The 13,988-nt window shown below is 35.7% G+C and overlaps 2 protein-coding genes across 2 annotated transcripts; one reads left to right on the top strand and one right to left on the bottom strand.

The window, feature by feature from the left end:
• Window positions 1–1,159: 1,159 nt before the first annotated feature.
• On the bottom strand, window positions 1,160–6,367 carry LOC140434727 (uncharacterized). The gene has a single exon (XM_072523209.1). The coding sequence runs from the start codon at window positions 6,365–6,367 to the stop codon at window positions 1,160–1,162; it is 5,208 nt and encodes a 1,735-aa protein (XP_072379310.1).
• Window positions 6,368–12,509: 6,142 nt separating this feature from the next.
• LOC140434719 (uncharacterized) lies at window positions 12,510–13,406 on the top strand. Its single transcript, XM_072523186.1, has one exon. The coding sequence runs from the start codon at window positions 12,510–12,512 to the stop codon at window positions 13,404–13,406; it is 897 nt and encodes a 298-aa protein (XP_072379287.1).
• The last annotated feature ends 582 nt before the right edge of the window (window positions 13,407–13,988 follow it).

The following is a 13,988-nucleotide window of genomic DNA, read 5'->3' as shown; positions in this document are numbered from 1 at the left end:
ATGGAACAAGAAAAATCTATATCATTAATGACATATAGAATTATTTTAGAATATCGACTATAAATTGTCCAAAATAGTTGAAGGGAATATGGTTATTTCCAGAATCTCTGTAAGGTGAATTCCCTTCTATAATTGAAATGAAAATATATACATGAGCTGGCCACGTAGCTAAGAGGTGGAGGCCATAAAACGAAAGAAAAAGAAGAAGTTTGATAGATCTATATTTTTAACAACTGTTTTTGGTTAATTTAAGTAAAAATTTTAGATATGCAACAAAACAATATTACTTCTATATAAATGTAAAAGTAATCAATAATTTGCACAACAGAGTGAATTGTAAAATGGGTAATATTAATTATGGTTTAACAGCACACAACTTGAGAAAAGATGCTTCCAAAAAGTGAGATAAGAAATATCTTTTTTTTTAAGGAAAAAATAATAAGCAGAAACACTGAAATCTCATCTCCAACTGGATATTTAATTAAGATTTAATCATGTAAAATATTTTTAATGGCCGTTTATAAAAAGTTTCATTTATTCATCACCTAAGTATAACCTGGAAAAACTTTAGGTAAGTGCTTATACTTGGATGATCTTTAATCTATTTTTTTTATTTACTTTTTAAATAAGATATATAACTCTATCATTTATGCTTTTATTTGTGAGTATATTCTGGTTTTTTGTGTGATTTTTATTTACCATAAATCCAACGCCACCATTAGAAGACTCTCCTCTATAATGCAATAGGTTTTGCGACGAAAGTACCATTTATTCTTCACCATTTTACCATACTTCGTATAGTCCAAGTATATTCAATTTTATATGCTTCAGTTCGTTTTCAAGTTCCACAATTTTTTCGTCCTTCATGAATGTTCTGGTGTTATATGCTGCCATAAACAATTGTATATGAACTGAGTGGACTGTATATTATTTTTATTTGGTCGAATTAAAACGCATTCGCTTACGCATAAGGGGTTTATTTACTAAATTTACAAATATGAATAAAAATGTGTCTTCACACCACGGCGGTCGGTGAAGGTCTCTTTCTGTTGAATTTTGAATTTTAAGACGCCACCTCGGCACGGACCATCTGGCTGGTAAGCTGCGTTGCCGATGTTTGCAGTCTCTAACATGCCCCCGGCCTTGAAAGGACCTGCTTTCAATCTTGAATTGGTAGTGGGCAAATTTTTGGAAAAGCTCGACGAATGACACCAGTTGCAGTTCGGATCGATGCCACTCGACAAATTCCATCCTTTCCAGGATGTAACTCCAGAACACGACCTAGTCTCCATTTCAACGGATTGATATTATCCTCCTTCACGAGTACCATGGAGCCTTGTGATAAAGTTCTCTGCGTCTTTTTCCATTTAACCCTCTGCTGTAATTCGGATATATATTCTTTCGACCATCGTCGCCAGAAGTTCTGTCGCATTTGTTCCAGGAGTTGGAAACGAGAAAGTCTTCCAGTAGGTAAATCTGTGATGTCGGGTTCTGGTGTTGCTATTAACGGTTTGCCGATGAGAAAGTGAGCAGGAGTTAATGGATTTTCATCGTTAGGATCGGAAGAGAGTGGTGAGAGGGGTCGGGAATTTAAAATCGCTTCGATCTGTGCAAAAACTGTTGATAATTCTTCGAATGTTAGAATATTATTACCTACAACTCGCTTTAAATGATTTTTGCTTGATTTAATTCCTGCCTCCCAGAGGCCACCGAAATGCGGAGAATGTGCTGGAATAAAGTGCCAGTTTATATTTTCGGATGAGCACAACTCCAAAATTTTATTTTGATTTGAAATCAAAAACTTACTTAACGCTTGTAATTCGTGATTCGCGCCAACGAAATTAGTACCATTGTCAGAATATATTTGTTGAGGTTTTCCGCGTCTGCTAATGAATCGTTTTAGTGCTAATAAAAAAGTATCTGTCGAAAGATCAGAAACTAGCTCAATATGAACTGCTTTGACAGCAAAACCTACAAACAGTGCCATATAACATTTTGAAGTTTTACTGCCCCTACCGTATCGATTTTTAATAATAAAAGGTCCGCCATAATCTACCCCACAAACCTTGAATGGATAACCAGCATCAAATCGAGTTTTCGGCAAATTACCCATTATAGGATTTGTGTTCTTCGCATTGAATCTGAAGCAAGTCACACACTGTCTAACTGTTAATTTAGCAAGATTTCTTCCTGATACCGGCCAAATGGACTGACGTAAAGAACTAAGCAAAAGTTGTGGGCCGGCATGCATCAATTTTAGATGCTCTGATTTAAAAATTAATTTGGTTAACGGATTATGTGCCGACACGATAATGGGATGTTTCTTGTCATACGAATAATCTGAATTTGTTAAACGACCACCAACTCTTAATAAACCTTCCTGATCGATAAAAGGATTAAGATTAAGAATTTTGCTTTTAGTATTGATTTCTTGTCTGTTTAATAAGTTGTTTATCTCTACGGTGTATGACTCTCTTTGTGACATTTTGAGAAGAAGCTTGTATGCCTTTCTTAATTCTTCAGTATTAAGAGGACCAATTGTTCGTCTAGAATCTTTATTTGAGATCATTGAAACGAATCTTAGAACAAAGGCTACTGTTCTAATTAACTTGCTCAATGAAGAGAAGCGACTTATATCTACTACTGGTTCCAACGCACGTATTAAGAATGAATTTGAGGCACACTTTAGTTCAGGCAAGTTCTCTGGACACTTTACCTCTTGAGGCCAATCGCATTCGGATTTGTTTAACCAACTTGGACCAGACCACCACAAATTAGATACTTCCAACTCATATGGACTGATACCGCGTGACACTAAATCTGCAGGATTGTCCTTTGAGGAAACGTGCCGCCAATCACAAGAACTAGTTAAAGTTTGTACTTCGGCAACTCTATTAGAGGTAAACGTTTTTAATCGGTGTGGTTCCGTTTTCAACCAACCGAGCACGATTGTGGAATCTGTCCATAAGGTAACTCTTTCAAATGTTGTGTTGTTAAGTGCATCCTTAACAATTGTACATAATTTGGATAAAACAACAGCTGCGCATAACTCGAGTTTGGGAATCGTAATAGTTTTCAACGGACTTACTTTAGATTTTGCGCATAGAAGCCTAACTGAAACTTGATTATTTCGAGTGATAGAACGTACGTAGATGCATGCTCCATACGCGCGCTCGGAAGCATCCGAGAAACCATGTAATTCAATTGATCGTACATTTGGTAATGTTACGTGACGTGGAATAATTAATGAATTAAGTTTAGGAATCTCAGATTTGAACTTAAGCCATTCACCATGTAACGGTTGAGGAACTGATTCGTCCCAACTTAATCGCTCTAGCCAAAGCCTTTGAAGTATAATCTTCGTTTTAATAATACAAGGCGCTAAAAGGCCTAGTGGATCAAATATTTGACCCACAGCCGAAAGAATGATTCTTTTAGTTACACGACCGTCTATAGCATTTGGTTCAATTTTAAACGTCAAAGAATCAGAATCGCATGACCAACCGAGACCTAATGTTTTTGTGTTTTGACCTTCACTGAATTGAACCGGTGAATTGGTCTTCTGTGAAGGTACGTCGCCCTTTATAATTTGAAGTATCGTATCGCTATTTGAGTGCCATTTTCGCAATTTAAAACACCCTTCAGATAAAATTTTTGAAATACCCACGCCTAAACTCACCGCTTCTTGAATAGAATCAGCACCCGTAATTAAATCGTCTACGTATATATCGTTTTTAATTATTTGAGATAAATCTGGACTGTTCCCTTCACAATTTAAGGCTAGCTCCATGATGCAACGAATTGCTAGAAAAGGCGCTGAAGCTGTACCATACGTAACCGTGTTTAATTCGTATATCTCTAATTCCTCGTTGGGATTACTTCGCCAAAATATTCGTTGTAATGATCGCTCTTTCGGATTAATCATTACTTGCCGATACATTTTCTCGATGTCGGCTGTTATCACGAATGCATGAATTCGAAATCTTAAGAGTATTGACAAAAGACTACTTTGTATTGTTGGGCCTACCATTTGTAGGTCATTAAGTGATAAACCTGTGGATGTGGCAGCCGAAGCATCGAAGACAACGCGAAGCTTTGTAGTAACAGATTCCTCTCGAAGTACTCCATGGTGTGGCAAGTAATAGTGAATAGCATTTGTATTCAATTTATTTACTTTGGTCATATGACCTAACGCTTTGTATTCATTCATAAAATCGACATATTTTTTACGTAAATCCGAATTATGCTTAAGTTTTCGTTCTAATGATAAAAATCGCCTTCGCGCTTGTTCTTCCGAATCACCTAATTCATCTGTACCCGTTTTAAACGGAATAGATACTACGAATCTGCCCGTTTCTACATCGCGTTTCGTATTTTCAATAAAATGTTGTTCGCATGACGCTTCTTCTTCGGATATTGCGGGTTTTACACAGCATTCTTCTAATAACCAGAATTTCTCTAGTTGTTTTTGAATATCACCATTTAAAGACAGATTGCAGTGAGATACATTCGAATTTTCTGTAATGTTTCCAGAAATTATCCATCCAAAAGAAGTTTTTTGTAATACTGGCTGATCTGATCCTAGACGTATTTGTCCAATTTGCATCAGATTCCAAAATAAATTTGCTCCAATGAGTAAGTCTATGGGACCTGGTTTGTAGAATTCTGGATCAGCAAGGATTATATTTTTTGGAATATTTAACCTATTGATATTAACAACAGTAGTTGGTTGGATTCCAGTAATTTCGTTTATGATAAGACATGATAATTTTACCGAATATGCACTATGTAGCGACTCCACAGAAATTTCGCATTTTTTCCTAATATGGGATTTGCTACTATTAAGACCTACCACGGCCATATTGATATTTTCTGTTTCGAGATTAAGTATATCGCATAAATTTAATGAAATAAAACTAGATTGGGAACCTGAATCTAGCAACGCGCGTACGGTATGAGGCTTATTAAATTTATCAATTACTTGTACCAAAGCTGTGGCAAGTAAAACGTTTTCCTGAGAAATATTTGAACAAGTTAGAGATACATTTGGGTTCTCTGTAGTATTATTTTCGCGTCTATTGTATTCGTTATTTTGTATATGTAATAATGTATTGTGTCTACCGTTACATTTTCTGCAGTTGCTTAATCTGCAAACCGTATTTATGTGACCAGGTCGTAAACAATTTATACATAATCTAAGTCTTTTCGCATGCGTATTTCTTTCTGCTGGGGAAAGTTTAAGAAATTCTGCACAGTTTCGAATATAATGATTTTGTTTGCAGAAAGCACAAGTCATGTTATTTCCCGAACGATCAGCTGTATTATTGTTCCTTAAAGAAACATTTTCCGTATTGACAAACGATTGAGATATTCTGGATTGTTTTCTATGAAAAGAGGAGGTATTTCCTGAAGATGTATCGCGTTTAGATTCTATTGTTTCCAGCAAATCAGCCTTTGATTTTAAAAATGTTTTTAAATCTCGCACTGTTGGATATTGCATTTTCGATCTAAATTCTTCCCACTCTCGCGCTGTTTTATTATCCAACTTAGAGGTTACTATGTAAATTATTAAAGTATCCCAATGTTCGGTGGGTTGGTTTAATTGTTTTAATGCTTTTAAGTGTTTTGAAATAGAATCTATCAAAAACCGTAATATTTTTGACGACTCACATGTTTTAACATCTAAATTCAATAATGCTTTTACATGATTATGAACAAGAAGTCTTTCGTTATTATAGCGTTCACAAAGCAAATTCCAAGCTACAATGTAATTTGCCTCGCTAAACTCAATTGATGCTATTACTTCGGACGCGCAAGCTGAAAGTGAAGATTTAAGATAATGAAACTTTTGAAAATTCCGTAGTGCACTGTTTGTATGTATTAACGAGCTAAAAGTCTCGTGAAATTCCAACCAATCTTCATGACTACCACTAAATTTCGGTACCTCAACTGGCGGAAGACGAAACCCATTAAAATCGTTTACTTGACTACCCGATGCATTTTCCGAGTATGAACTGTTATTTGATAAATCTGTACTATGCCTAGAAAGTTTAGATTGTAATCGCTTACTTCGGGCCAATTCGCAATAAAAAGATTTCGTAAATTCCTCGCGTTCGGTATAACAAGTTTCTAATTCATCCTCATCAACTAAATTCTCTAACTCTAACTGCGATTCCTCGTAATTTTGTATTATTTTATTCGCTTCTTCGATACGTAAATTTAAATTGTAAATCGCGTCCTCTAAAATATGAATTTCAGACCTTGTCTCCGTTTCCAAATCATTTAAAAAGTTTTTAAAATGGGTTAATTTGGCTTTTACTGCACCCCGTTTTCGTTTTACAATTTTTATTTGCTCTTCGGTATTCATATTTATTTTAGTTATAAATAAAATTATTATTAACTTACTACTAAAAATTAAGAAACGAAAAAAATAAATTCGTATAAATTCTTTCGAAGAATAAATCAAGCAGTATTCACACAAACAGAAATTATTTTATTTTTTGGAGGAATGAATTCGGTAAAAGGATTTTTGTACTCACTCTTTGAATTTTAGGCAACGCCGCTAGCTCTCTGGCCACCCTCTGGCGTCAGGTACAACGTTACAACAGCTTGGTTTTGGATGATCTGCTCTTGGTTATACGTGCACTTAAGAATTATTGGATGAAACTGTCCGTTTTCGAGTATCAAATCACTTTGATTTTAACGTTTATGCTGATTACTGATATCCGGTCGATGGATCAATTTATGTATATGAACTGAGTGGACTGTATATTATTTTTATTTGGTCGAATTAAAACGCATTCGCTTACGCATAAGGGGTTTATTTACTAAATTTACAAATATGAATAAAAATGTGTCTTCACACCACGGCGGTCGGTGAAGGTCTCTTTCTGTTGAATTTTGAATTTTAAGACGCCACCTCGGCACGGACCATCTGGCTGGTAAGCTGCGTTGCCGATGTTTGCAGTCTCTAACAACAATATTCTTTACCGTCGTAAATTCTAAAGGTATACTGATCGACTCTGGAGAATCTTAGCAGCCTCTGTTCCCTTATCTCCCAGACTGCTACCATAGCCTGATTTCAAGGGACTGCTGAAGACTAAGAGCCTTACATTTTCTTCGTTTCTCATTTTACGGGTACTCCTGGCCGTTTTTCTACCATGCTAGATTGTGCGGGTTAATATAAGGATATTAGGATTGGTTAGGAAATTTGGGGCCATCGACAGGGATGGTAGGTTGGGACATGGTTCCATGGTCTAGGGTAAAGGAAGTGAGAGTGAACCACGGCTCGTTCAGGCAGGGTCGCGACCTACATAGACCTTACTTTATCGGGATCGTATAGTGTATCTACCAGCTACCTTTTGCAGTATAACTTTTAAGTTATAACAAAAAATAAATAATATACATATCAAGTTAAAAATAAAATATTCTTTCTTGTGAATAGCCAAAATAAAAAACATGTACATATAAATATAAGAAGTAAAGCTGAGCATATTTTAATATCCACCTCAAGATAAACACATATTTTCAAAACTGAGATTGAAAAAATATTTTATTGGGCCCAACTTTTACACTTTTGCATTAGTCACATTCTAACATTCTAAAATTACCAACTATATCAGTCTAAAAAATATGAATTGCCTAGGTATACTTAAGTAACTTGCTATAGATTTAACTAACACGCCGTCTTAGTAGTAGATGTTTGACAAAATGGACACAACAGTTATAAATTTAATGCATAAACCGCTTAAAAAAAAACGAAAAACGTTAAGTATTCATTATATATAATTGTAAAATCAAATGTATTCATTATATACAATTGTAAGATCAAATAATGAATTGGTTGCTCGTGTGAATCTATTTCAAACTGGGTAGTAGAATGACAGACTTAATCAAAATCTATTTATTTAGTAAGCGGCAAACGGTTTCGACCACTACAGTTTTTTGGTCATCATCAGGTCACCGGTAAAATACAATCTTTAGAAAGCTAAAAAATTACATATTGTAATAAACAAACCTTACATCAGATATGGTACAAAAGGTGCCAATATTACTTACGTTAGTTAAACAATTGAGGGGGGAGGGGGAATTTTTAATTTATTCCGGTATAAGGTCTATTGTTAAGATGGCTTGTTTCAAATGCTCATTTATGCTATTGTCTGTGGATTTTTAACTTATTATATATCAACCTAAAATTGATGTTTCTTGAGGAACTAGTCAAGAACTAGTCTTTTGTGATTCATGGTATACAGCCAACTACAGGAATTCAGTTTCCTTATGGATAAGAACTGAATATTGGTTTAATCTGTGAGAAAATAAAATGATATAGAACAAAATAGATACTAAATTAAAAACCGAACAGAAGAACTGTAGAACGCTACTTAAAAATATTGAGCGAAGTTTAACGTTGGAAGGGGCAACTAATTACAGGCATCTTATTAACAATCTCTGGAGTAAGGAAGAAGAAGGGTATTCCAATTATGTTCTCAACTGATATTCACCTTGGTGTGAATAAATATCCAATTTTTCGTAGAAGACTTACTGCTGATGTTAATCTTCATTGAAAGTTGGCTGCACTGTCAGTGAAGTAAGGTCTATCTCATGCAAGCGATTTGATTAAGTTTCTGTCTGAGAGACTTGCACACCCCTTAGAATGAAATTCAAGTGTTACAATTCATTGGATCGAGGTGTATTGATTCATGATATCAGGAAACACTTATCGCGCTCCAGTGCTCCAGGCCATCCCTTTCCCCCCTATAGCACTTTGATGCGTGATAGGGGCTTACTATCAGCCAAAGAGAACACAAACCATACACGAACACGATATATAGTTAGAATATAGGACTCACTATATATCGATAACACGATATCCTAACCCAATCAATGTAGGCTAGCGTTAGGCGCTCTTTTCCTGCTTTCTCTAGTGAAGTATCATCGAACTGAAATTACTTACGCTCCGGGCTACGCCAAAATCGGCGACTCGGTGCCCGGAGATATGGGCCCCGTCGTGCTCAGGTTTTGGCGTTTTGTTAATTTTTTTGGATGGCTGTCACATTTTTGTTATTTTTTTATTTTTTTGGTGGCCAAAGCCTTTATTTATTTATTTTTATTATTGTTTTGAAGGTTGTCCTGAAAATAATCAATAATTAATAAAATTTTCAGTGCTGCGTACTGGGGCTTCTTCTGTTGGTAGAGCTACGAATTATCTAGACTTTATGGGTTTGCCAGGGTTTGCTATTTTGGTCTTTTGTGCTTCCATCGATGGAACGCATCATATCATATGTAATTGTGGGCTGCTTGTATTTTCTTTTTATTTGAATTGCTGATGTGTCCCCATGCGAGAGATGCATATGTGATTATTGGAAGTATAATGCCGTTTATCAGTCTCATTTTCGTCTTTATGCGCAGTTTGCTTTTTCTACCTGTGAGTCCTCTTATTGCTGCTCTGGCTATTTCTATTTTCTGGATGCTTGTATCCACGGGTTGCGTGAATGATAAGCCTTGTTTTATAATGACTCCTAGGTATTTCGCTTCTCTTTTCCATTCGATGGGATTATCTTGCACTAACAGCTATTACTCTGGGATTTCTCTTTTCTTTTTAAATATGATTGCTTGTGTCTTCTCTGAATTGATTGCTATTTTCCATTGAATTGTCTATTCTTCAATGTTAAACAATGCTGTCTCTAGATTGTTGACCGCTACTTCTAAGTCTCTGTGTTTGGTTGCAATCACCGTCTCGTCTGCATAAAGGCTGAGTAGTGTTGCTGGTGTTCTTGGAACATCTGCGGTGTATATTGTGTACATTAGGGGTGACACGACAGCGTGCTGTGGCACTCCAGCCTCCGGAGCTCCGTGTTCGGATAGTACTTGTCTTATTCGAACCCTGAAGCTTCGATTGCTCAAGTACGAAGAGATTAGTTTCGTCATGGCCTCACTGTATCCGTAGCTTCTCATTGTGTGTATTAAGCTTTTATGCCAGACTCTGTCGAAGGCTTTGCTTACATCCAGGAACGCTGCTCCTGTGTACTGTTTGTCGTTAAATCCAGCTGTTATGTATTCTGTCAGTCTAAGTACTTGTAATTCGCTGGAGTGTTCTGCTCTAAATCCGAACTCAGCTTCTGAGATTAGTCCTATCTCGTCCAGCTGAGTACCGTGAATGTGAGTCCAAAGCAAATAAAAGTGAGTCTTATATTTTTCGATTACGAATGTTTGCGTCTTCGAAGTCCTTTCTAGCTTTTTATTTTTCCTTCCATAATTAAATTCTCAAAAGTTTTGCTCCGCTGTATCTTATAACGTGGCCAAGGTATGAAGTTTTTCTCTTTATCATGTTGTAAATCAATTCTCTTTTTTTTATTGAACTTCTGAAGAACCTCCTGGTTGCATCAATCCATTTTAAAAAATTCTTCCTTGATTCCCTTTTCCTTCGGAAACCGAATTATCCGACATTTAAATGGTATCTGCTTACTGACAGTAAAATAAGTTGTTAAAAAGAAAATATCAACACAATTAAAAAAAACGTATACTGTTAAGTACGGACCTGCTCGCGCACATCGTAGTTTAAACCCTACTAATTGTGCGCCTGCGTCACGATACACCCCGATCGAACCGAGGAGAGGGTTGCTTACGCCGAGATGAACAAGAGAATGACTACACCCCCGCTTCAATGAAGACATATTTAAATTATATTTAAGTTATTATATTATACAGTTAGTTTGTTGTTTATAGTGTTTATTTAATAAATTTATACGTGAAATTCTCAAAATCTTTCACACACGCTCTTCCATGGTCCTTCGAGCCGGATAAATATCTATTACCAGCAGTTATAAAGAAAACAACATCTTTATTCTTCAAGATACGACGCCATATTTGCCGACTAACAACCCCACGACGCTTCATTTTACCTAAAAATTGGTTGGGTACACTAAAACTGGATAAAAACAAGGTCAGTCCATTCCTTTTACTATTTTCAAAACATTTACGGTCTCTATTTGATTTATTTTACATGGTTTTCAAACCAAATTAATACATTTTATTATTTCGAATAGTGATATAATTTACATTAAATATCTTACCTACTCTCGTATTCATTGTGAATGTGCTAAACTGATTTTATTATACCAAATTTTAACTGATACAATCGTTAATACATACATAATATTTTTAATAACTAAAACATTTATCGCTATTGTCTCTACTTGAATTAAACATATTTTTATTCACTTTTACAATCATAGTTCATCACAATTTTATAGGAGCTTACCTAGATGCCTAGATATTTATTTCTTAAACAACAAACACATTTTCGTAATTTAAACCTGTATAATATAGTATAATTACATTACACACATTACACTTCATCCCTTATAGTAACATACATATTTATTTTATTATTTACATCTTCACATATTTATCATGTCTGATCAAAACAAAATTAAGAGAATAGCCGCTAAAGGTGCTCTTACTCGCTTTACAACATACTTTAGAAACATAGAACATAATGAAACTATCGACCTCGTAGACTTGGAAAATCGGTTATCCAAAGCCGAAGAGCTTTTAGAGGTTTTTAATGAGGCTCAACTGCTTATTGAAACTAATGACCCTGACTGTGAGATAAACTATGATACAATACATGCTATTGAAAGACAGTCTTTTGAAGACAAATATTTTAAACTAATATCTGACACTAAAAAACTTATCTCATCTAGACAACCTACTGTTTCGTCTGATTCACGCAGTGTCATTGGTTCAATAATAGCTAGTCCTACAAATACAAGCAACATTAAATTACCTTCATTAAATTTACCTACATTTGATGGAACGTTTGATCAATGGCTTTTCTTTCGCGACAGTTTTAATTCCATTATTAATGATAATACTTCACTTTCAAATGTTCAAAAGTTTCATTACTTACGTCTTTCTTTACGCGGTATAGCTGCCGACACTATTAAATCTTTACAAGTCTGTGATGCTAATTATGATATTGCTTGGGCTTTACTAATTGAAAGATTCGAAAACAAACAATTACTTGTAAATAATCATATTAAAGCCATCTTTAATTTACCTCGAATCCTAGACATCTGCGAATTACAGGTCCCCTATCCACACTCGAACTTAATACTTCTCTTTTAACATTAATTAAGTTTGTACAACGTCAATCATTTCCATATGATTATGATGCACTTTCTAATTCCAATCAAATTGACAGAAGAAGTAACCTTCTTGGCCTTAACCCATTCTTTGATACTACAACACAACTAATACGTGTTGGGGGTCGTTTAAACAACACCCATTCAAACAAAAAACACCCCATAGTGCTACCTTCAAAACATCATCTCACGATACTCATTGCTCGCCACGAGCACTTGAAACTTTTACATATTGGTCCTCAAGCGCTTCTTGCTTCCTTACGAGAGAATTACTGGCCAATCTCAGGGCGCAATTTGGTACGAAAAATTGTTCGTGATTGTGTCCGATGTTTTAGATTTAACAATAAACCCGAACAGCATATTATGGGCAATCTTTCGGAGTCAAGAATCACACCCTCACGGCCTTTCACAGTTTCTGGAGTCGATTATGCTGGTCCCGTTCTCTTACGAGATAGAAGGGGTCGTAATTACAAAACTTCTAAAGCTTACATTGCTCTCTTCATCTGCTTCGCCAGTAAGGCTGTACATTTAGAAGTTGTCAGTGACCTCACGACAGAGTGCTTCTTGGCGGCACTATGCCGATTCACGGCCAGACGCGGTAAATGCTCTGAAATATTTTCAGATAACGGCAGCACTTTCGTGGGAGCAAATAACGAACTTAGACAATTTTTTGACAAAAACTCTCATGCCATTACAACAGACCTGTCAATCGACGGTATTCAATGGCATTTCATTACCCCACGCGCTCCCCACTTTGGTGGGTTATGGGAGTCAAATATTAAATCAGTTAAGCACCACATGAAACGTGTAGTAGGTAAAGCAATCCTAACATATGAAGAATTTTCTACAGTTTTATATCAAATAGAGGCTTGCCTCAACTCCAGACCACTCTATCCTCTTTCTAATGATCCAAATGACCCTAATCCTCTTACTCCTGCACACTTGTTAATCGGATCTTCATTGACGAGTATACCACAAGAAAACTTCATCCACATGAATGAAAATCGTCTTTCAAGATTTCAAAGGGTGCAACAGTTATTGCAGCACTTTTGGACAAGATGGTCCAAAGAATACATATCCCACCTTCATCAGCGGGTCAAGTGGAAGGAGAATTGCCAACAGCTGATCAAGCCTGGACGCATGGTTCTGGTTAAGGATGATGGACTTCCTCCCTTAAATTGGCAGTTAGGTAGAATTTTGAAAACTTACACCGGTAGTAAATATTGTGCGGTCGGTTATAATAAAAACAAACACTGGTGACATTAAACGACCGGTTGTAAAAATTTGTGTTCTACCAAACCAAGAGCAATAAATTCTCTATGACTATAAGTAACATGATCTTAGACACTTTTTTTTTTAAACACTATTTATTTAGTATTGAAACCCGGTCTTTGGGGTTTCAAGGTGGGGGAGTATATGTTAAGTACGGACCTGTTCGCGCACATCGTAGTTTAAACCCTACTAATTGTGCGCCTGCGTCACGATACACCCCGATCGAACCGAACACGCTCCATCGGAGAGGGTTGCTTACGCCGAGATGAACAAGAGAATGACTACACCCCCGCTTCAATGAAGACATATTTAAATTATATTTAAGTTATTATATTATACAGTTAGTTTGTTGTTTATAGTGTTTATTTAATAAATTTATACGTGAAATTCTCAAAATCTTTCACACACGCTCTTCCATATACATTATTTTATAATTTAATATATTATATTCATATAATTTAACAGTATCAAAATTACTATTTGACATTGATATTAAAGTAAACGAAATTTTAGACTGAATACTTACTGTGTCTGTATAAGAAAATTAGCTTTCTTCTGATTTTAACAATT

This window comes from Diabrotica undecimpunctata, chromosome 1 (genome assembly GCF_040954645.1).
Source record: "Diabrotica undecimpunctata isolate CICGRU chromosome 1, icDiaUnde3, whole genome shotgun sequence".
Classification (NCBI taxonomy): Eukaryota; Metazoa; Arthropoda; class Insecta; order Coleoptera; family Chrysomelidae; genus Diabrotica; species Diabrotica undecimpunctata.
The sequence above is the reverse complement of the archived record's forward strand: the minus strand, read 5'-3'. Positions and strand labels throughout refer to the sequence as shown.